At 37.1% G+C, this 18,642-nt stretch overlaps 1 protein-coding gene across 3 annotated transcripts in view; it reads right to left on the reverse strand.

The window, feature by feature from the left end:
• ASAP2 (ArfGAP with SH3 domain, ankyrin repeat and PH domain 2) overlaps nt 1-18,642 on the reverse strand; it is a 168,161-nt gene that overhangs the window by 32,670 nt on the left and 116,849 nt on the right. For all 3 annotated transcript variants that reach the window (XM_073336056.1, XM_073336057.1, XM_073336058.1), the window contains 10 exons: nt 17,281-17,368; nt 14,088-14,136; nt 13,810-13,976; nt 12,242-12,375; nt 11,467-11,561; nt 7,636-7,825; nt 5,522-5,607; nt 5,204-5,319; nt 2,132-2,199; nt 1,468-1,581 (listed from right to left, as the gene is read on the reverse strand). In XM_073336056.1, the coding sequence (XP_073192157.1) occupies nt 1,468-1,581; nt 2,132-2,199; nt 5,204-5,319; nt 5,522-5,607; nt 7,636-7,825; nt 11,467-11,561; nt 12,242-12,375; nt 13,810-13,976; nt 14,088-14,136; nt 17,281-17,368 (1,107 nt within the window). The remainder of the gene's footprint in view (nt 1-1,467; nt 1,582-2,131; nt 2,200-5,203; nt 5,320-5,521; nt 5,608-7,635; nt 7,826-11,466; nt 11,562-12,241; nt 12,376-13,809; nt 13,977-14,087; nt 14,137-17,280; nt 17,369-18,642) is intronic.

Below are 18,642 nucleotides of genomic sequence, written 5' to 3' on the forward strand. Positions count from 1 at the left end.
AGATACACAGGACCCAGGGCTTTAAGTGTGGGGATTGGAGGAAGAGCAGAGTGCAGGGCTGGTTATGGTTGTTCTGGTTCATAAAGACTACTGCACCCCACACTGATTGCAAGAGATGGCACTGACCTTCAATGGCCTGCTACATTCCCTCTCTTGCAGTGACATGCTTGCACATGCCTGAGACCCACTCTACAAAATGGCATCCTCCATGCAGCATGACCTCACACTTATGGGCTGTGACGTGCAAAGGACACCATTTTGTAGAGCAGGTCTCAGGCATATGCAACATTTCACTGCAATGCTCTACATCTGTCACACATTCTAGGCAGCTGCTGCTGGGGGCTGCCAGACACATTTTGGGGGCTAGACTGAATAATCCCACAAGGCTGAATCCAGCTCACACGCTGCCATCTGGACCATCCATATAAGTGACTATGGCACTTTTGAAAATGTTACTCTAAGTGGCTTGAGAGCCTAAGTCTCATTTTCTAATGTGACAGATACTTTAGGAGCTTCAGTCCCAATAACTCCTAAGGGTCAGATTTGAAAAGGCATTTAGGCATCTAAAGCTGCAGATCAGAACTTAGAGGAATTTTCAAAAGCACATGGGTGCTTAACTCCCATTGAAATCAATGGATGCTAGGCACCTAGGTGCTTCTGAAACCAATGGATGTTTGGACTTGTTTTGAAAAATCTCATTAGGCAACAATCTGCATTTTTTAGCATCTAAATACCCTTAACATTTTGGCCCCAAGTTCCATTTTGAAATGAGACTTAGTCACTTCCCTTAGTCACTCAGATACTTCTGAAAATTTTACCCTAAAACCATCAATAACACCAGCTCAGAATATGGAAAGGAAAATATGCATTTTATGGAGAGGATTCAGAGCTAAGGCCCCAATCCTGCAAAAACCAATGGACATGCTTAACTTAATGCACAGGATTAATCACACTGAAGTGAAGCCCATGCGTAACTCTTTGCAAGACCAGAGCCACTGACCTCAGACATTTCACACATATGTGAAGATTCTATAATGAATCACTATCTTTTGAAAGCACCTTTCCTATCTTTGATGTTGGCTTCTGCTATGCGTCACATAAATACAAAAACTCTTGATTTACTGAAACAAATTGTATTGTATTCTGCACTAGCTGACTATCACTAAAATGCCAGCTTTGGGAAGAGGAGGAGTCACCACATGCCTCAATTTCCCTCCTTTACATCACAAAGGCACCATCTGATCATGACAGACTAAACTGTTTTGTAATTAAAACCAACAGGAAAAGGCAGACAAACTATAATTCAGGAAATTATCTAGAAACAAAACCACTGATTTTCATTAAGAAATTTCATTTGCATTATTCTGCACCCTTACCTACAGAAACACTGTAACATTTTATCTAAAGCATACAAATATTTTTAAAAGATACGTTTGTAAAGTTAAATGTATAGTATCAGGCACAAACCTGCAGCTTTTCATCCACATCATCATCACTTTCATCCAGATCTTCATGGAGTAACCGCCATTCATATTCTACATGAACATGAGAATTAAATCTTCCAGATAATGCTTGAGTAAGCTAAGGAAACACAGTAGTCTGTTAATAACAGTGCCATGTGCAGTAGTAATGAACAGTTAAAATATAACTTCCTTGAACAGACGTAAAAATCAGTATTTTTTTTTCTTTTAAAGTGCAAATTATGTCTTTTAAAACAGAGAGTTTAGTGCTTCAGAAAGTTATTGGACAGGCAAGTCTGAAGACTAAAATCTTCTGTTTATCCACAGAGCAAATAAACCAGATGCAGCTTGGCCTTGCACTACCCAACAATGCTCCTTAATCATGTGTTGGAGTGAGAGGGTAACTCAGGTCTTATTTGCTTCAATTACTGGCTTCTCGGTTGAGACTGCCAAACAAAGAAGTTAACTATTATGGCAGTTTTTGATAGGTGGACACCAGTCAAGGAGATACTGGATTGATTTCATCAATTCATTTCTTACAGGACACTGAACAGATGCTGATGGTATTTCTGTGCTGCAAATACTCACTGAATACCCACTATGAACTACTAAATGTTCAGAAATAATTCTATTTATAAAAACAAAATCATAATGGAAGATGCAAAACTTACCAATTCTTCACAGTGTGTATGTTTTAAACGTTTAGCTATATCAAGCGGCGTCTCTCCAGCTTCATTGGCTACAATTCAGTGAGAAGAGAAAGTCACACTGCTATGTGTAATAGGTGACATGAGCACATTATTAAACATGAGGTAAACCTATAGTTATGTGATCACAGAATCATAGAAACGTAGGGCTGGAAGGGACCTCGAGGCAGGACCAAGTATACCTAGAATATCTCTGGCAGATGGTTTGTCTAACCTAGTCTTAAAAACTTCCAGTGATGGGGACTCCACAACCTCCCTGGAAGCCTATTCCAGTAATGTATTTAACAATCTTTATCATTAGAAAGATTTTCGTAGTATCTAACCTAAATCTTCCTTGATGCAGAGTAAGACCATTACGGCTTATCCTACCTTCAATGAAATGGACAGCAATTGATCTCTGTCCTCTCCATAATTGCCCTTAACATATTTGAACAGTATTATGAGGTCTCCCCCTGAGTCTTCTTTCCTCAAGGCTAACCATTTCCCAGTGTTTTTAACCTTTCCTCATAGGTCAGGTTTTCTAAACCTTTTATTGCTCTCCTCTGAACTCGCTCTAGTTTGTCCACATCTTTCTTAAAGTGTGGCACCCAGAACTGGACACAGTACTCCAGCTGCAGCCTCACTCGTGCCAAGCAGAGTAGGAAAATAAGCTCCTATATCTTACGTATGATGCTCCTGTTAATTGATCCCAGAACGATATTAGATTTTTTCACAAGAAATGAACCGAACTAAGTTGAGTAAGTGAGCCAAACTAAGTTATTCTAAAGCTGATCTTCTTCCCTCATGTTAAGTTCACCATCGCAGCATTTAGCTTGCTGCTGCTCATTGTGATAACTTACTGTGCTTCATATAGTAAGTTATTACAGCTCCCAGAAAACCCTACTATGTAGCCTGCTTACAGGCCAATTAAACAAAGAGATTTTTAGCTATATAGTGTGGTTTCAAAAATAGTTTAAAAACACTAGTTTATGCCCTTTGTTTCAGGGAGGATAAATTTTTTTAAATTAAAAATTGGATTTTTAAATTCAAATTGGATTTTTTAGTTCTGGTATTTAAATTATAATAAATGTACAGTAAACTTGTTTAAAATGAAATCTGCATTTAATACAAAATATGTTAAGGCCTAAATTTATTATAATTTAGTTATAAATGTGAAATGTGGTTTGATACAAGAAGTTTATGTATACAAAACATTTAAGGTTGTTTTAATACAAATATATTTTATATGCTTTTTTGTGTGTTTAATTAAATTCCAGTTACCATCCAAATGCAGCTTGACACACATCATGAGCAAAAAGTTCATCTAGTAAATAAGCGATATTTCATTCACCATTTTCTAACATACTAAAAATGTACATTTAATAAGAATCTGAAATATTAAGCTATTATGACACAGAGGCCCAGTGATGGTTCACTACTCTGTCAACAGCTCTTGTCAGGCCTGACATACTCACTACACTTAACACATACTAAAAGGTAGCATGTAAGACATCGTTGGAAAACTAATAATTCACTCATCATTAATATTCCTGCATGATGTATGTATGGGGTATGTTCAAAGAGTTATGGATAATGTGTCTGACAATCAGTGCATAAGCCCAGTCTGCCCTAGACAATGGAATGTGTATTTGTTTGGCTGGCCAGCCTGGTCAGCAGGCAGAGACAAGGAAGGTGCATTTACATAAAAAGTAAATAAAACTATCACGCTAAACCAGCGAGGTTATCCTGAGAGTGAACTCAACAGACAGAGAATTAACATGGCTCCTGCACCTCAGAAAGACACAGGAGACTAAATTCCCAGGAGGCCTTCCTGACTTGTAAGACAAAGAAAATTCCTTTGGGAATATAAGGGGGAGAGAGAGAGAGAGAGAGAGAGAGAGACTCCATCTTTATCCTACACCTAAGAAGACAAAGGAACCAAGCATTTTGTGCTCTGAATTGAGGCCTGGCCACTGGGTCTGGTCAGCCATGCTAGACAAAGAATGGTGAGAAAACTACATTGGGCAAAATCTATATTGTGTTAAGTTAGGTTTTAGCCATTAGAAAATGTATTTTTATTTTGGTTTGTTTGTAATCTGTTCAATCCTTTCTACTCGGCATCTCTTAATTTATTGTCCTTTTATTAATACTCTTGTTTTATTTTTACTATAATCCAATTCAGTGCTGTGTTTGAATAAAAAGGATTGTTGAAGTTAAAGTAATACGCTGTACTTTTGTCTCTTTAAAGGCGCAACAAACCTTATTACTTCCCTCAGTGTTCCAGGAGAGGGCTGGATACTTCATGACAGATGGTTTTGGGGAAATTTGGGACTGGCGTGCGTTGTGGTCACCCTGCAAGTATTACTACCAAGGCTGGTGGAGACCAGGGTGGAGCTGGTGTGTTTTAGAAAGGCTGCTGGGATTAGACCACTGAATCAAGGCTGCTCAGGACACAGACACTTAGAGAACTACATGCTTGTCGACTGGATGCTGGTGTCTGGGCTGTGAGCCGCAGCAGAGCATTTTAGGCACCCAGGGTTACAGGGCAGGTGGCAACACAACCTCTCACTGGTCTGGGTTGAACCTCAAAATGTTATAGCTGTACAATTGCTTAAATAAATATATATAGTTATAGTGTACCATCCTAGGTAGCAAAAAGGTGTACCAAAATTAGAGTAAAGGCTCTATTTAGTTGCAAAACAACACGTTTTAACGGTTTTATCAGCCAGTCAGAATGCATCTTTCTTTAGATAATAATGGAAATAGAAATGGGAAAATTGATTAAAATCGATGCTCTACCTCAAGTATTTCCACTTGATGATTTAAATTGCTAATTTTAATCAATTCACCCTGCTTTGTTTAAACTTGAATTAAAAAAAAAATCAATATTTTAAACATTTCTTAAAAAATTGAGATATTATACAGTGGAACACGTTACACAACGGAAGGGGGAAATGCATACACATTACTAATCTTCGTTTATCATTGCTACACTTTTCTCAGACACCATTTTCAACGGTAGCAAATATTAAAATGAAGTACACATTATCCTTTTACCTATTTCAATAGAAGCCTTCCCTCTCAGCAGCAGTTTGAGGCACTCAACATTGTCAGTCCAACAGCAGTAATGCAAAGCTGTGCTACCCTTATATGTTTGCTTGTCAAGGTTGCCACTGTTGGGGGAAAAAGTTGGTTCAAATTAATTTCCTAGCCACATGCTAATAAAGTTCTCCTCCCACAAACACTTGGGGAACTAGATTTTCAAAAGACAGAATTAAAGTTTTTGCATCAAATTCACCCCCACTGTAACTCCATGTGGAGTACTATTTCATAGAGCTCAAACAGTTGCATTTTAATAATTAATTATACACTTACCTATTCTGCACTAAAAAGTCAACTATGTGAAGGGAAGTTCGATCAACTGATCTAACTGCAAGGTGAAGTGCTGTTTCGTCTTGCTCCTTAAATTTAAAAAAACAAATGTTTCTTTTGACTATCTGCTAAGAATATTTAGAGAAAATGTCTCACATTTTACACTGTACACATTTTACACAGTAACAGTGCAACTCCTGAATATGATTTCTGCCTGCCTCATAAAGAAAAAAAAAATCACATTTTCCCTACAAGTCTGAACGTAATACTCTTCTCCGGACCTTTACAGTTTAGAATATCTCAGAAAATATTGGGCTCAATTCTCCTTTCACACCAGTTTTACACTGATGTAACTCCATAAGCATCAACAGAATTAGTCTTGGTTTATGCCTGGATCAGTGAGTTGGAAATCTGAACCATTGTCTCTAATTCCTGGTCTTGCTTACGAGTGCTTTTTTCTACAGCAAACTTTACAAGCAGTCCAAAGTAGTACAAAGAATCCTTTTTCTTACATGTCTGGCTGATGCATCTTGCTCACATGCTCAGTGTTAAACTGACTGCCAAATTTTGGGCCAGGAAGGAATTTTCCCAAAGGTCACATTGACAGGGACGTTGGGAGGTTTTTTGCCTTCCTAGGCAGCCTGGATCACTTGCTAGGATCATCTGGGCATACCCCATCTAATCAATTCTCTGCCATTGCAGAAACCTTGGGCATTAGTAGCATCTTGGTCTCTCCTGTTCTCTGGCAATGACACATAACAGTTTAGTCTCCTGAAGACTGAAATGCTTTAGTCCAACTAAACTTACTGAGCTTAATAAAAAGAGTTATTGGAGTGAAATTTAATGCTCTGTGATATACAGAGGGTCAGACTAGATGATCTAATGGTACATTCTGGCATTCAAATTAAATCTATTAAAAGAATCTAAAATCAAGTGAAAATGGCAAAAGACAGCATTTACTACTTCTGGCCTTCATACCACTGTGTATGTGTTTCTTTTAACTCTATAACCAGGCTTAGTTACACTACACCAAGCTGCCAACTCCATAAACCTAAAAGAGTTAATGTACATACAGGAGTGCCAACCTGCCGTGGGAAAATCCAGCTGTAGTTTTAAAAGCTATGGCCCCCGTTCATCCACCCTCTCTTCAGCAAGGCACTTAAAGTCTCATTGAAGTTACTGGGACTTAAGCATGTGCATAAATGCTTTGCTGAATTGAGTCCTAAAGGGTGAATTAATTCTGGATATGGGCTTTTACAAAGGGGGATACTTGCTGTGTTTAATATCCAGAAAGGCTGTCCAGCTAACTGTTCAGATTTAAAACTTAACTGAAACAAAACTAAGAACACAAACAAAAGTCCCTCACAGCTGTATAAAATACTTGGAGAGTTCTTTCTAGTAACAATAAAGGAATCTATTTTTGAGCCTGAAGTCTAGTTATCTCTTTCTTCTTATCAAACTGGAAAGCTCTGATTTAAACCCCCACCCCGCAACCAGAATTACAAATGTGTTTTGAGAAAAGCTTGAAGTTATCAAGCACAAAAAATGAGTTTTGTTTTTTTTTTTAAATGTTCCAATTCTTCTATGTGGCTTTTCAGTCAATTAATGTTGCTTTTAGCAACATTAGCACTACAGGCTACTTTCTGAACAGTCCAATTATCAGATCTCTTCCTAAGAAGATTACAAGAACAAATGTGGAAGACCAAATAATCCCAGAAAAACTGATTTTCAATTCTAATAATGAAACTCTACTAGCACGTCAGTCAGATGAATCCAAATGTTAAATTTTCAATATCCTTACACATGCTATATTGAAAGATATTCGTGTGTAGAAACTCCCCCTCCCGCCCCGCAAAAGACAAATAAAACTGGTTAAAATAAAACAGAAAACAGACTTGAGTTGTTTTTAAATAGTGTATTTTAAATCATGAAAATAAATTAAGAATGATTTCAATTTTGGTTAAATTCATTTGCTCTCTTCTTTTGCTATTACAAAACATCTTACAACAACAAGGACTTATGTGAGTTACTCAAAAATTATTTGTTGTCACTTTCGTTAATAAAAACATGCTGCATCTCTTACTAAAATACTGGATAGGAAAATTTGCCACTCTTACATGTCCATTGGCAAGTGGAATTTTTTCAGTCAGATCCACACCATCAGCATATACTTGAACCAATCCAAAAATGTCTCTTGCTTTGACTGCTTCGCAGAGACTATGCAGTTTAGCTGCATTGTCAACATGTTTCTTCCTTGAATATTTTCTCTCAATATACTTGGCCGTAATATAATCTTTTCTTGCATTCCTGAAATTGAATATAATTTACTTTTAAAACTTTTAACAGGATCTCTACAGACACACATACATAAACAGGCAAAAATATTTTAAACACAATCTCTACTCTGGGGAAGGGTTGTTTCACATACATTGTGATACTTCCCTATTCTCACATACATATATATGACATGCAGTTTGTTTTATACGTCCAGTGTAAAATACAAATACAGTAGAACCTCAAAGATACGACCACCAGACTGACCGGTCAACCGGACACCATGTGAAACCGGAAGTAACCAATCAGGTAGCAGCAAAGACACGCCCCCCCCCCTTGCAAACAGCAAATATGATACTGTTCCTGTATTGCATCTTAAAGGTAGGCACATCTGGGCTGCCTGTCCCCACCCCAACAGCAGGGCAGCCCCTTACCGTTAGCTAGGGGGTGCAGAGCAGGAGACCGGGAGGGGGATGTGCTTTTACCCCCAGGAGGGGGACACACTATTTTATCACACACACACACACCCCTCTGCCGGGAAGGGGACAAGTTTGCAAACTCATGCCAGTGCTGAGTAGGACGCTCAGCTGCTGCTGAAGCCTGGCCTGGAGTGTCAGCTGCTGGAGCCTGAACTGAGCTTTGTTCAGAGTTATGAATATTTCAGAGTTACAGACAACCTCCATTCCCGAAGAGTCCGTAACTCTGAGATTCTACTGTATTAAAGCTATGATGAACTGAACATCCAATATCCTCAGTGATATAGAAAAACACTGACATTTGGCAACAATTTTGTCTCTTCTAAAACCCTGATGTGAAACTGCGCTCATGATTATACCAGATTTATGCTTGAGAGTCACCTCAAAGCTTCATATTTTGGTTTGCTGACACTAACACTATGTAACATGCACCAAGCTAGCTTGTTTATACTAGTTGCTTGTGCAGGGGTACAAGAAACCTTCCTTACACCCCTGCACATACTACCCAGACCTTGGATCCAGATTCATAACAGTAAGCAGGTTCTGTATGCCCTCTACTTCCCTTATCCAGAACATATAGGCAGGGAATGGGTGGCGCCTTGGAGCTATTGGTATGCATGCTGACCAATATTGTCACACTGGTTACTTGTACTTCCCTAACTGTCACTTCTTGTCTTATACTTAGATTGTAAGCAGGGACCATCTTTTTGTTCTAGGTTTGTACGGAGCTTATAAACTAAACTAGTTACCTGTGTATACATAGGAAATAAGTAATTCTACTTCAAAGATACTATTCTTCACCCAAGGAACTCTTGCTGTCAAGAGACTATCATAGCTTGCCAGAAAACTATAAAAACAACTCTTGGGATCCGATCCTTTCAACTCAGATCTGCTTAAGCTTTATCAGGGGAAGTTTGAGCCGAAAGACTGAGGTCTCCAGCTCCATTCTGGATCACCTTGATACTGCACGTTGGACTGAACCTATGGACTGATTCTGAAAGAACTCTCTGCAATGCTACCATCTCTACTATGAAACTGACCTAAGAACTCCGAATATGTCTGTATGTATAATGATCTTTTAACCAATACTCTCTCTCTTTTATTTTTTAATAAATTTTAGTTTAGTTGATAAGAATTGGGTAAGATCTGAAATATTCATTAATACGGATGGTAATGTGTCTGATCCTTTGGGATTGATAAAATTATTTATATAATGAACCAGATTTCAGTAATCTTCATCATATTTGAGTTGGCTGTCTGGGAGGAAGCCCGTAGGCTGGGTTGCTTTAAGGGAACTGTGTTTTTGGCTTCTGGGTAACCAGTAAGGTATTGTGGAAGCTGTTTTGTTGCTGGCTTGGTGAATCTAAGTATTAGAAAATAACCACCAGTTTTGGTGACTGTCTGTCCCACTCTTTGCAGTTTGCCCTAACTGAGCAATCTCAGCGTGGACCACCTGGGACCTTGGGCACATTGAATGAACTGTATCTCTTGGAGGTATAATTCCTTACCTGTTGTGGTCTTGAGGTGGTGCAGATATATACTACCCTATACACAGGGAGCTTGTGGCAAAGCCACAATTTAAGCCTTAGATAGTATACTAATGGGTGTATTAAAAATTGATAGATTAGACAAATCAGAGTAGATATACAGGATGGAGTCACTGAAAATGAAGGTAATTATTCTTTCAATGTTTGGAAACTGTCTCCTCTTTCTTTTTCTTCCACTTTAAGTTAGTCTATGAATATATTGTATAAATTAAAATCTAAATGAAGCGGTCAGTATTACAATATTACCAGCTCCTGAGAAGACATCTAAAGAACAGGGAATGTGATATTCAAATACTTAGTCAAATACACATGAAAACTGCACCAAATGTAAGCACTTCTATGCTTCTACTCTATTGTTTTACATTATTAAGTTTGAATTGTTTTTAAAATCTGCTGTCATGAAACATTTAATATATGCTCTGTTACAGATTACTGAAAGAGCGATGGCAATCAGAGCAAGTATGCTTTGTTCAAAGCTTGTTCTCCTGGTTTTAATTTTTTCATTGTCTATCAGGCTGTCAAAGGAGCAGGAAGCTTGTATGCTTCAAAATCTTCTCTAGTCCTTCTTAGACAGAATTTCATTTTGTTTAACCCTTCCCCTTTCTTTCACAGTGCTTAGCCTCTCCGATTCATTTTAAAGTTCCTCACAATGTTATTTTTAGTACAACTGTTGAATCCACATTCTTAACTGTTGGTGGGTAACAATTTCAATTAGAATTCACATGTAAAGTCAGATTCATATGAAGTGTTTTGTTAAAAGTTTCTTTTAATTCAACACATCTTTTTATTTGTGCCACCCATCTAAAAAGACTATGTGGTATTTTTGCAGACTGTTATTTTGTACATATCCCAGGAGATTTAGTTGGGCAGATGAGCTGTATCACACAGATTTATTTCCTATCCTTTAAACAGATGATAGTGCAAATGATTTTCATAGCTATGAGTCATTAATATGAAAAAACAGCTTTGTTTTTGGATTTGTTTTCTGTTAAGTTGAACCTTCCTTACAGGACCAAACTAAAGAAATGGTGGGCAACAGAGAAGAGCCAGGTGGGTAGCACTCCCTGATATCATACTGCTGAGCCAGGGCAGTTTCTGACTCTCTGGGAGCTCACTTCACCTGGGGACAATTTTTCTCTCTCTGAGTTCATGCAGTAGGGAAGGGGATGGGGGAGCAGCTGGGACTTTAGGAGCCTGATTCTGCGAGGTACTGAGCCCTTCAGTTGAAGTGATTGGGTACTGAGGATGCTCAGTGACTCTCAGCAGGCTGTTCTTCATTTTAGTTTCTTTTTGTCTTTAACAGTGTAGGAGAGGACATGGACTTCAATCCTTGGTCTCCTACTATAGCCGTGCCCGAGGACTTCAACATCCACATCAGTCAGTGTGAGTTTGTCCATAACTCGTAAGGTAAAATGGAGGGACTTACTAACACATAACCTTCCCTACTGAAGAATCAGAGGTAGGGGGAAATGACGTGAACATATACTTTACTTATCATTAAGGCACCAAAAAAAGGGTTTTGCCACATTTGTGATGAAAATCAAACAGTCACCCAACATGGAGTGGAGAAACACATTAAGCAGCAAAAAAGACATTTCTGATGCCAATTTAAATACTTCCTGTTTTCAACAAGTAATGGATCTATACTTACATATCACTGCTTGGATTAGGTTTGACTGTCTCATCGGCTGGCAGACAAAATTCCATAATTTCATTGAAACCAGCATTCCCAATATTCTTGGCAAGCTGTTAAAAATAAATACCTATGTTTCAAACAGATATGTTCAGTAGCTAGCCATAAGCACTGTGCAGTCAGGAACAAGATAAACGGAAATCAGGATTTTGGGGTTTTAGTCCTAGTTCTGTGACTGCCTATGTGACCTTGAACAAGTTACACAACATCTTTGGGTCTCATTTTACCCATCTCTAAAATTGAGACAATACCGTTCCTTCCCTCAAGAGCTGTCTTCACAATTAAGTTCCTGATCCAATGCCCACTGAAGTTAACTTCAATGGGTTTTCTTGAACTTTGAAAAACACTTTGAAATTCTCTGCTGAAAGATGTAACGTAAGGTAAGAGGTAAACAGTGAAGAAGTACTTGAATTCCTCACATGAAAGGCACTATTTAACCGCCATATAGTTGTATTCTTTTTAAAAGGAACTTACTGTAAAGACAGCCCCCTTAAACACCAAATATAATCACTCTTATTAATACAAATTCTAATACCAGAATTTCTAAACAGTTTCTTCAGTAATACAATGTTTTCCAGTGAACTTTAATTTGAGAAAGGAAGATTTCTTGCTTGTATTTATCCAGAGGTATTTTCAAAGCCTGAAAGAATATAATTCAAATGATGAAAATATGCATGGAGTGGAACTCGCTCACTATCTTCTTCAGATTTTATAAATTAATAAAAACATTTACCAAAAGTTCAGATGTTCCCAGCACATCTAACGTGAGTGACTGCATTCTGGAGTAGTGAACACCAAGTTCTCTATGGATTCCTGAACATTCAATACAAGTCAGAATTCCCAGATTTGTTGAAAGCCAGGTAGGATCTGAAGCAAAGAAAAAAAGCATAGAACTAAAGTTTTGTTAGGTAACGATTGCCCTGTAAAGATTAATAATATGGAAATGAAGTTCTACGAACATAAAATTCCTGTGTGTACATTTAAGGATTTCAATATTTATGCCTTTAAATTTAATCTGCTGGCAAATCTGAACCAGATCTTTTATGATGAAAGAAGTCAAAATGTGAGCTTTAGATGTTAAATTCCTTAGGAAGGGAACTCTGTCTATCTCTATGGCCCCTTAATGGGATGGCTCTTTTGTATACAGTTACTCATGTGCCTCAGTCTTTGCAGGATTGAGGACTGTATTTGTACAGTACCAATATTATGGGAGAAAACTCCAGATTAGGGCCTGTGGTTGTGTATAAATATAATATAAATATATATATAAATAATAATGTTACCTATTTTTGTTTTCTGAGTATATATTTTAGTCTAAGGGCAACAGCAGTAACATGAAAAGTATATACTCCATCATGACACAAAGGATCCTCAAGAAAACATTTCAGAGATATTAAGGAGTCTCTCTCTACCTACTACTCATTATCTCTCCACAACATTCTCCCTTTCTTCTATTCCCCACCCTTCAAATGAAAATCATCCATTTTTAAGATCTAAACAGTTGTGTAACTTTTTAAAACAATGTTTGACCCCAGCTCCACTGAACTATTCCTTTCAGTAGGACTGACTCTTCTCATACCAGTTATACACCAAACTAACGAATTACTTAACAGAGTTACTACTGATTCAGAGCAGTGAAACCAAGAGAAAAACAAGGTCTAGTGTTTTCAGCTGAAGTGACAGCTCAGAAGCACTACTTCCTTTAGTGATTTTGTCATATAGGAGAAAGTGGGCAACAGCAGTAATTAAAAACTAATTTTAAAAGGATTAGAACAGAATTTCACTGATCAACAATACGAACCAAGAGTGAAAATTACACACTGCAAAGCACAGTCAAGCAGCTGCACTGTTTTCAAATGAGTGTATAGTATCAGAATCAGCCAGTTCTCAAAGTCAAGCAAAACAATTAAAAAATAAATAGTAACAAAAATTATTCACAGAACATTTGTAATATCCTAGTATGACTTCCACTTTTACTGAATTTACAGTAAAGTTTAAATTATATAATGGAGGGCTCAATGATAATATCTGATATTGCAATTACTGCATCAAAAGTAACATAAGCCTGGCTAATTACCAAAATCTGTAGGAGAAAGGCAAAAAGCTTACTGATACTTTTTTTTAAAATGGACAATAGGATATAGCAAATCTATCTTAATGAATTTCTGCAATCACGCTGTTAGCATATTCTGCTAGATGGTTAATTGCATTTAAGAGAAAAAGGAACAATATAAATCAACAGTTTAAACACTCTTAATAGAAATATAATTTTACCAATTAGAAATACTTTAATTTAGTCACCTTGCGCTCCACAGTCACAACACACATCATTTCCTGTCATCCTCTGAACCTCCGATATAATTTCTTTTGTCAGCTCTTGGACAATATTATTTTCTCCTGTGTTATCATCACCTTTGAATGCATTATTTAAAGCTTCTTCTTTGCTGTTCTGTAGCACAGATGTCCATCTAAAACCAATAGCAATATTTTGCTGTTTAAAATTTTATAAGCATCTAAAGTTTAACGAAAAGTAACAGTAGAATATCAACACCAGAAACAAAAGTAGCGAAGTAACTCACATTTGACACTCTTGTTCATCTTCTGCTTGAAAGTGATAGGTTCTGTCATCTGCATAACAATATAGATTGACCCAATATTGAATATTGAATATATAGATATGGTCTCAGAAATTGTATAATTTGCTTAGTAATTGACTATTGACCTCTCTTTTCTCACCGTTGGAAAGGCAGTAATTGGATGGGGGGGAAAAAATCACATTTAGGTGACATTCACCGCTGTGTGGAGGTCTTAAGTGGTTCAACAGACCTTCTGGATAGGGGTGAATTTCTCCCATATTATGTACATTACACATTTACATCTTTGTTTAGAAGCCATCCTCACTAAACCTTCATATTGCAGTTTTAAAAATAGCAGCTGTCTTCCTTTAGGAGCTGACTTCATTATTTAGAAGTTGTGCCTTTACCATACAAGCCACAGGATAAAATAATAACTTTTTCAAAGATATATACAGTACACGTCCTCAGGGAAGACAAGTCCAATCAATTTTTCCATGGGAAACAAATAAAAAAACAAATTTATGTTTTTGAGTCATCTGAGCACATAAAAAGGATCTGCAAATTTTATAAGTGAGTTCTCTTACCTTGGTAACTCAAAAATGGCCCAATGAACATTTATTAAAGTTTTCAGGCACACACACAAAAGTTTACCTCTGCTCTAAGAGCAAATATTAGTAATTTCAACCTAACGGCAAATATTTTTAAAAATCAGATATGAAGGACTTCCCTCTGCTTCAATAACTATAACATCGTTACCATAATTCTATAATAACAAATTTACAATAGACTAAGTCTCTGGAAAAGAAATACAAGTAATATAGAATATAGAATTAATGCAAACAAAAAAAACAGCTAAAGGAGAAGATGAATTATGTAAAATAAAGCAAGAAACAGGAAAAAGAGGGTTTCATCTGTCATTTACATGAGTTGCAAAGTCATCAAGGCAGAGAGATAAGGAAAAAGCTGTTCCAGAGGAGAGAAACTGTAGAGAAGGCTCTCATGCCAAGAATGGAGAGATTGTGTGAAGGAACAGAAAGGAAGCCAGAACCTAGTGAGAAACAGGGTAGAAAGAGAGGTGCTAGATTTGAAAAGTAGGCTGGAGCAAGTCTGCAGAGGGTTTTAACAACAAAGAGGGCATTTTTTGTAACTGGATCCTAATATAAAAAAGAAACAGTGGAAACTGTGAGGTGATTACTCTTCTCTGTACACGTGAGAAGGTCCGCAGCAATAGTCTGCATATGCTGAGAGCAGATGAAGTGGGACTTGGGAATCCCAGCGAAGGGAGTTGCAACAGATATGGTGAGAGGAGATTAAAATATAAATGATGACATCAATAGTTGAGTCGAGGCAGTGACATGATTGGGCTGTGGTGAAGAAGTGGTGATACGCAGTTTTGCAAGCAAATGATATGGAGACAAAGTTCAGGGTCAAGGATGTTGCTAAAGTTATGGAGAGTGGATACCAAGTGAAGGAGGGAAAAAGGAGATGGAATCATGTTTGAGGCTATGCCTCTGCCCCAAGATAAGCACTTCGGCACATTTGGTTTTTTACTTAAAAAGCCAAATAAGAAAGATTGAATTTAAAATTCCAAATCTTTTGTGTGTGTGTGTGTGTTTTTTTTAAATTGAAAGAAAAAAAACCAAGCCAGTGCTATGTTCAGTAAGTGCTGTTGAAACCCACTGCCAACCAGCAAATACAGCTTTGGAAAGAGAGTGAAAAATAAAGAGACTCTAAAAGGCAGAGTAGAAGGAAAGAAAAGAGAAAGACATAGGAGCATAGGTGTAGAAGGGTGCAGTGTTTATTGAAGAGTGAAGCAAATTATCATTATAATTCATAAATTGTACATCAAAACAAATAACAGTACAAGGTAGAATTTTCTGAAGTCCTTGCATGATTTAGGAAATTAAGCCCCACTGAAAGTCAATGGGACTTAGGTTCCTATATGCTAAAGTCACTTTTGAAAGTGGGACTAGGCTGCAAAATCGCATAGGCACTTCTGGAAATTTTACCCACTGATGCCAGAATTTAGTTAAATATTAAGGTAAAAAAAAAAAAAGCGTGTGTGACTTTTTGATAAAATTTTTAATGTTAGCAAACAAAGTCCCTTATCTTGCAATTAATTCTGTGTGAGCAGAACTCTGAGTGCCTGCAAAGCCCCACTGACTTGAAATCAATGGAGCTCTGCAGGGAAACAGGAATCTACTCACATGACTAAATTGCAGAATCAGACCTACCCCATGTATGTAGCTACGTCTAGACTGATTATTTGTAAAGTAGTTAAACATGACTCTTTTATTCAAAATCTTAAAAATAGGAGTAGAGGACACACATTGGTGTAAAATAATCCACAGGTTTCCAAAAGCAAAAAATATAATTGCACGATTAGGGTTTCTAGCGGGTAACAACTGGGTTTAAAAATAAAATAAAAACACCTTATTTTTATTATGAAGTTATTAAGGTGCACCTACTTGTGGAGAGGTTAATAGCTTTGGTTACTGGTAGACAGGATAGTTATTCAAATAAACAAGACCCTGGCCTTGAATTATTCAAGTGTAACACCGTACAGATTACAGTATATTTTTATTTTGAGGAAGGCAACAGAGATACTGGCCTACAAGATTTAGTCTTAATATATCTGAAAAGTTACATCCATTCTAGGCATAAAAGTTGAAACTCTACAGTGGATCATTCCATTATGTCGGCCATTCCATTTGGAACATGTGCGTCTGTTTTAGGTTCCCCCTCCTTCCCATCCTGGAAAAAGGTTTTACTATGTTATGGTTCGTTCTTTGTTATGTTTATATAAAAACAGAAAATGAACATTTCAATGGGATAAAGCTGTATGGAAGTAATTACTCTGCAATTAGGACATCATAACTGATCTTGGAAACACTGTAGTTGTTACTGCTTCAGCACTGTGACCCCACTGAAGGATGATGTAAGATCATGTGAAAGGAAGGAACAAGCCCATGTTTAAACATGAATAGTTTTGCGAATGAACAAGTTTGGTAAGAAACATTATGAGAAACAGATGAAAGGCAAAGAGTTTTAAAGAGGGAATGTCATAATGGTAACATATTGCACATATATTAAACTAATATTTTAAATCTGATTATTAATACATTTTCTGAAACAATCTTTGAACCTTGGACGTTTACTAGAGGTAAAGACCTAAGGAACTAAACAACAAACCTACGTGATATGAGGTCAAAACATTTTTTCTCCTCTGGGTTTGTTTTCACTTGGCAAGTTAACAGATTGAGTTTTGCAGGAGGTCGGTTAGCCTATTTAAAGATAAAAAACACACAAAGTAATATCCCTTAGTAAGATGCATACTGATTAAGAATTTGCTTGTCTGTAGGTAGAATCTGACTGCAGCTAAGCATACTATTCTATTACAAAACATCTGAGTATGACCACAAAGTTTCCAAAACTGGCTAGCACCCATATTTTTTGGGTATCAGACAAGAGTAGGGCAAGCAATACTTTAATTTATACTTTTTCTGGTTCCCAAGTATGTAACCTAGACTCCCTTTCCTATTGACAGAATGGGAGTAATTAGGGTGAAAGTGAGGGGAGTCTAGTTGTAAAGGATGGGTCTAGTACCATTTTATAAATCACCTCTTTGGTTAACTTACCGTAATAATTGTCTGAAGGAAACAGATACAACGAAAGCAATAACTGCCTTGATCATTCAAATATTTCTAATCAAATGAAATCATTTCCATTCTAGTAATATTTCCATTACTACTTCTAGTAGGACAGGAGGGAGGGAAAGTGTGGCTCAATTATTATTACTATAGTTCCTTTTGAAAAACAAGTAATTGTCTCCTCTCCCATATATTATAGAGCCACACTGCTGGAGAACAAACAGTTCACTACAGAACTCTCTAAAAATAAGCATATACTTGGGGGAACGGGGACGCTGGGGAGAGGTAAAAATGAGCTACCAAAGACATCCTAAAAGCAAGGCAACCAACATACTATGTGCTCCCAAGGTTCAGCACTTTCAGACAGGGATCCTCTTTCCTACATCAATTTCTCTTTGAATAGAAATGGCATGTTTCATTAAAAGTAAAATCCAACAATAGGTCTTCCTAAAAAAAAAAAGTTAAAGGGCAATGGAGATGTTAAAAAATAAATATCTCAACTTTCTCCCTAAAATAGCTGCCCCTTCCTCCAGCATATGAGGACACCATCTTGGTGGCTGAAATCCAGGAATCACATACATCACTACAAACAAAAACTAGCTATACATTTTCCTAGAGCTCAGAAACCAAATTAAATGAGGGCAGTTTTGCTTCTGTGGACAAAAATTAGTCACCTGTTTAAATAATCTGGTAAATAAAATAGCAAGGACAGAATAATGCATAACATAGATCAAAAAGAACTTAAGAGGTCACAACAATAAGCATGGTCATTAGTTTAACCTGCCAATCTGATAAAAGAAACTAAGGCTTTACAATATATTAACTGAAATTTTTGTAAAACCAAGCTAGTATGAGGACGTTATTTACTTGTAACTGGAGGTTCTTCAAGATGTGTGGTCCCTATCTGC

The sequence above is a fragment of the Lepidochelys kempii genome, chromosome 3 (assembly GCF_965140265.1).
Source record: "Lepidochelys kempii isolate rLepKem1 chromosome 3, rLepKem1.hap2, whole genome shotgun sequence".
Taxonomy (NCBI): Eukaryota; Metazoa; Chordata; order Testudines; family Cheloniidae; genus Lepidochelys; species Lepidochelys kempii.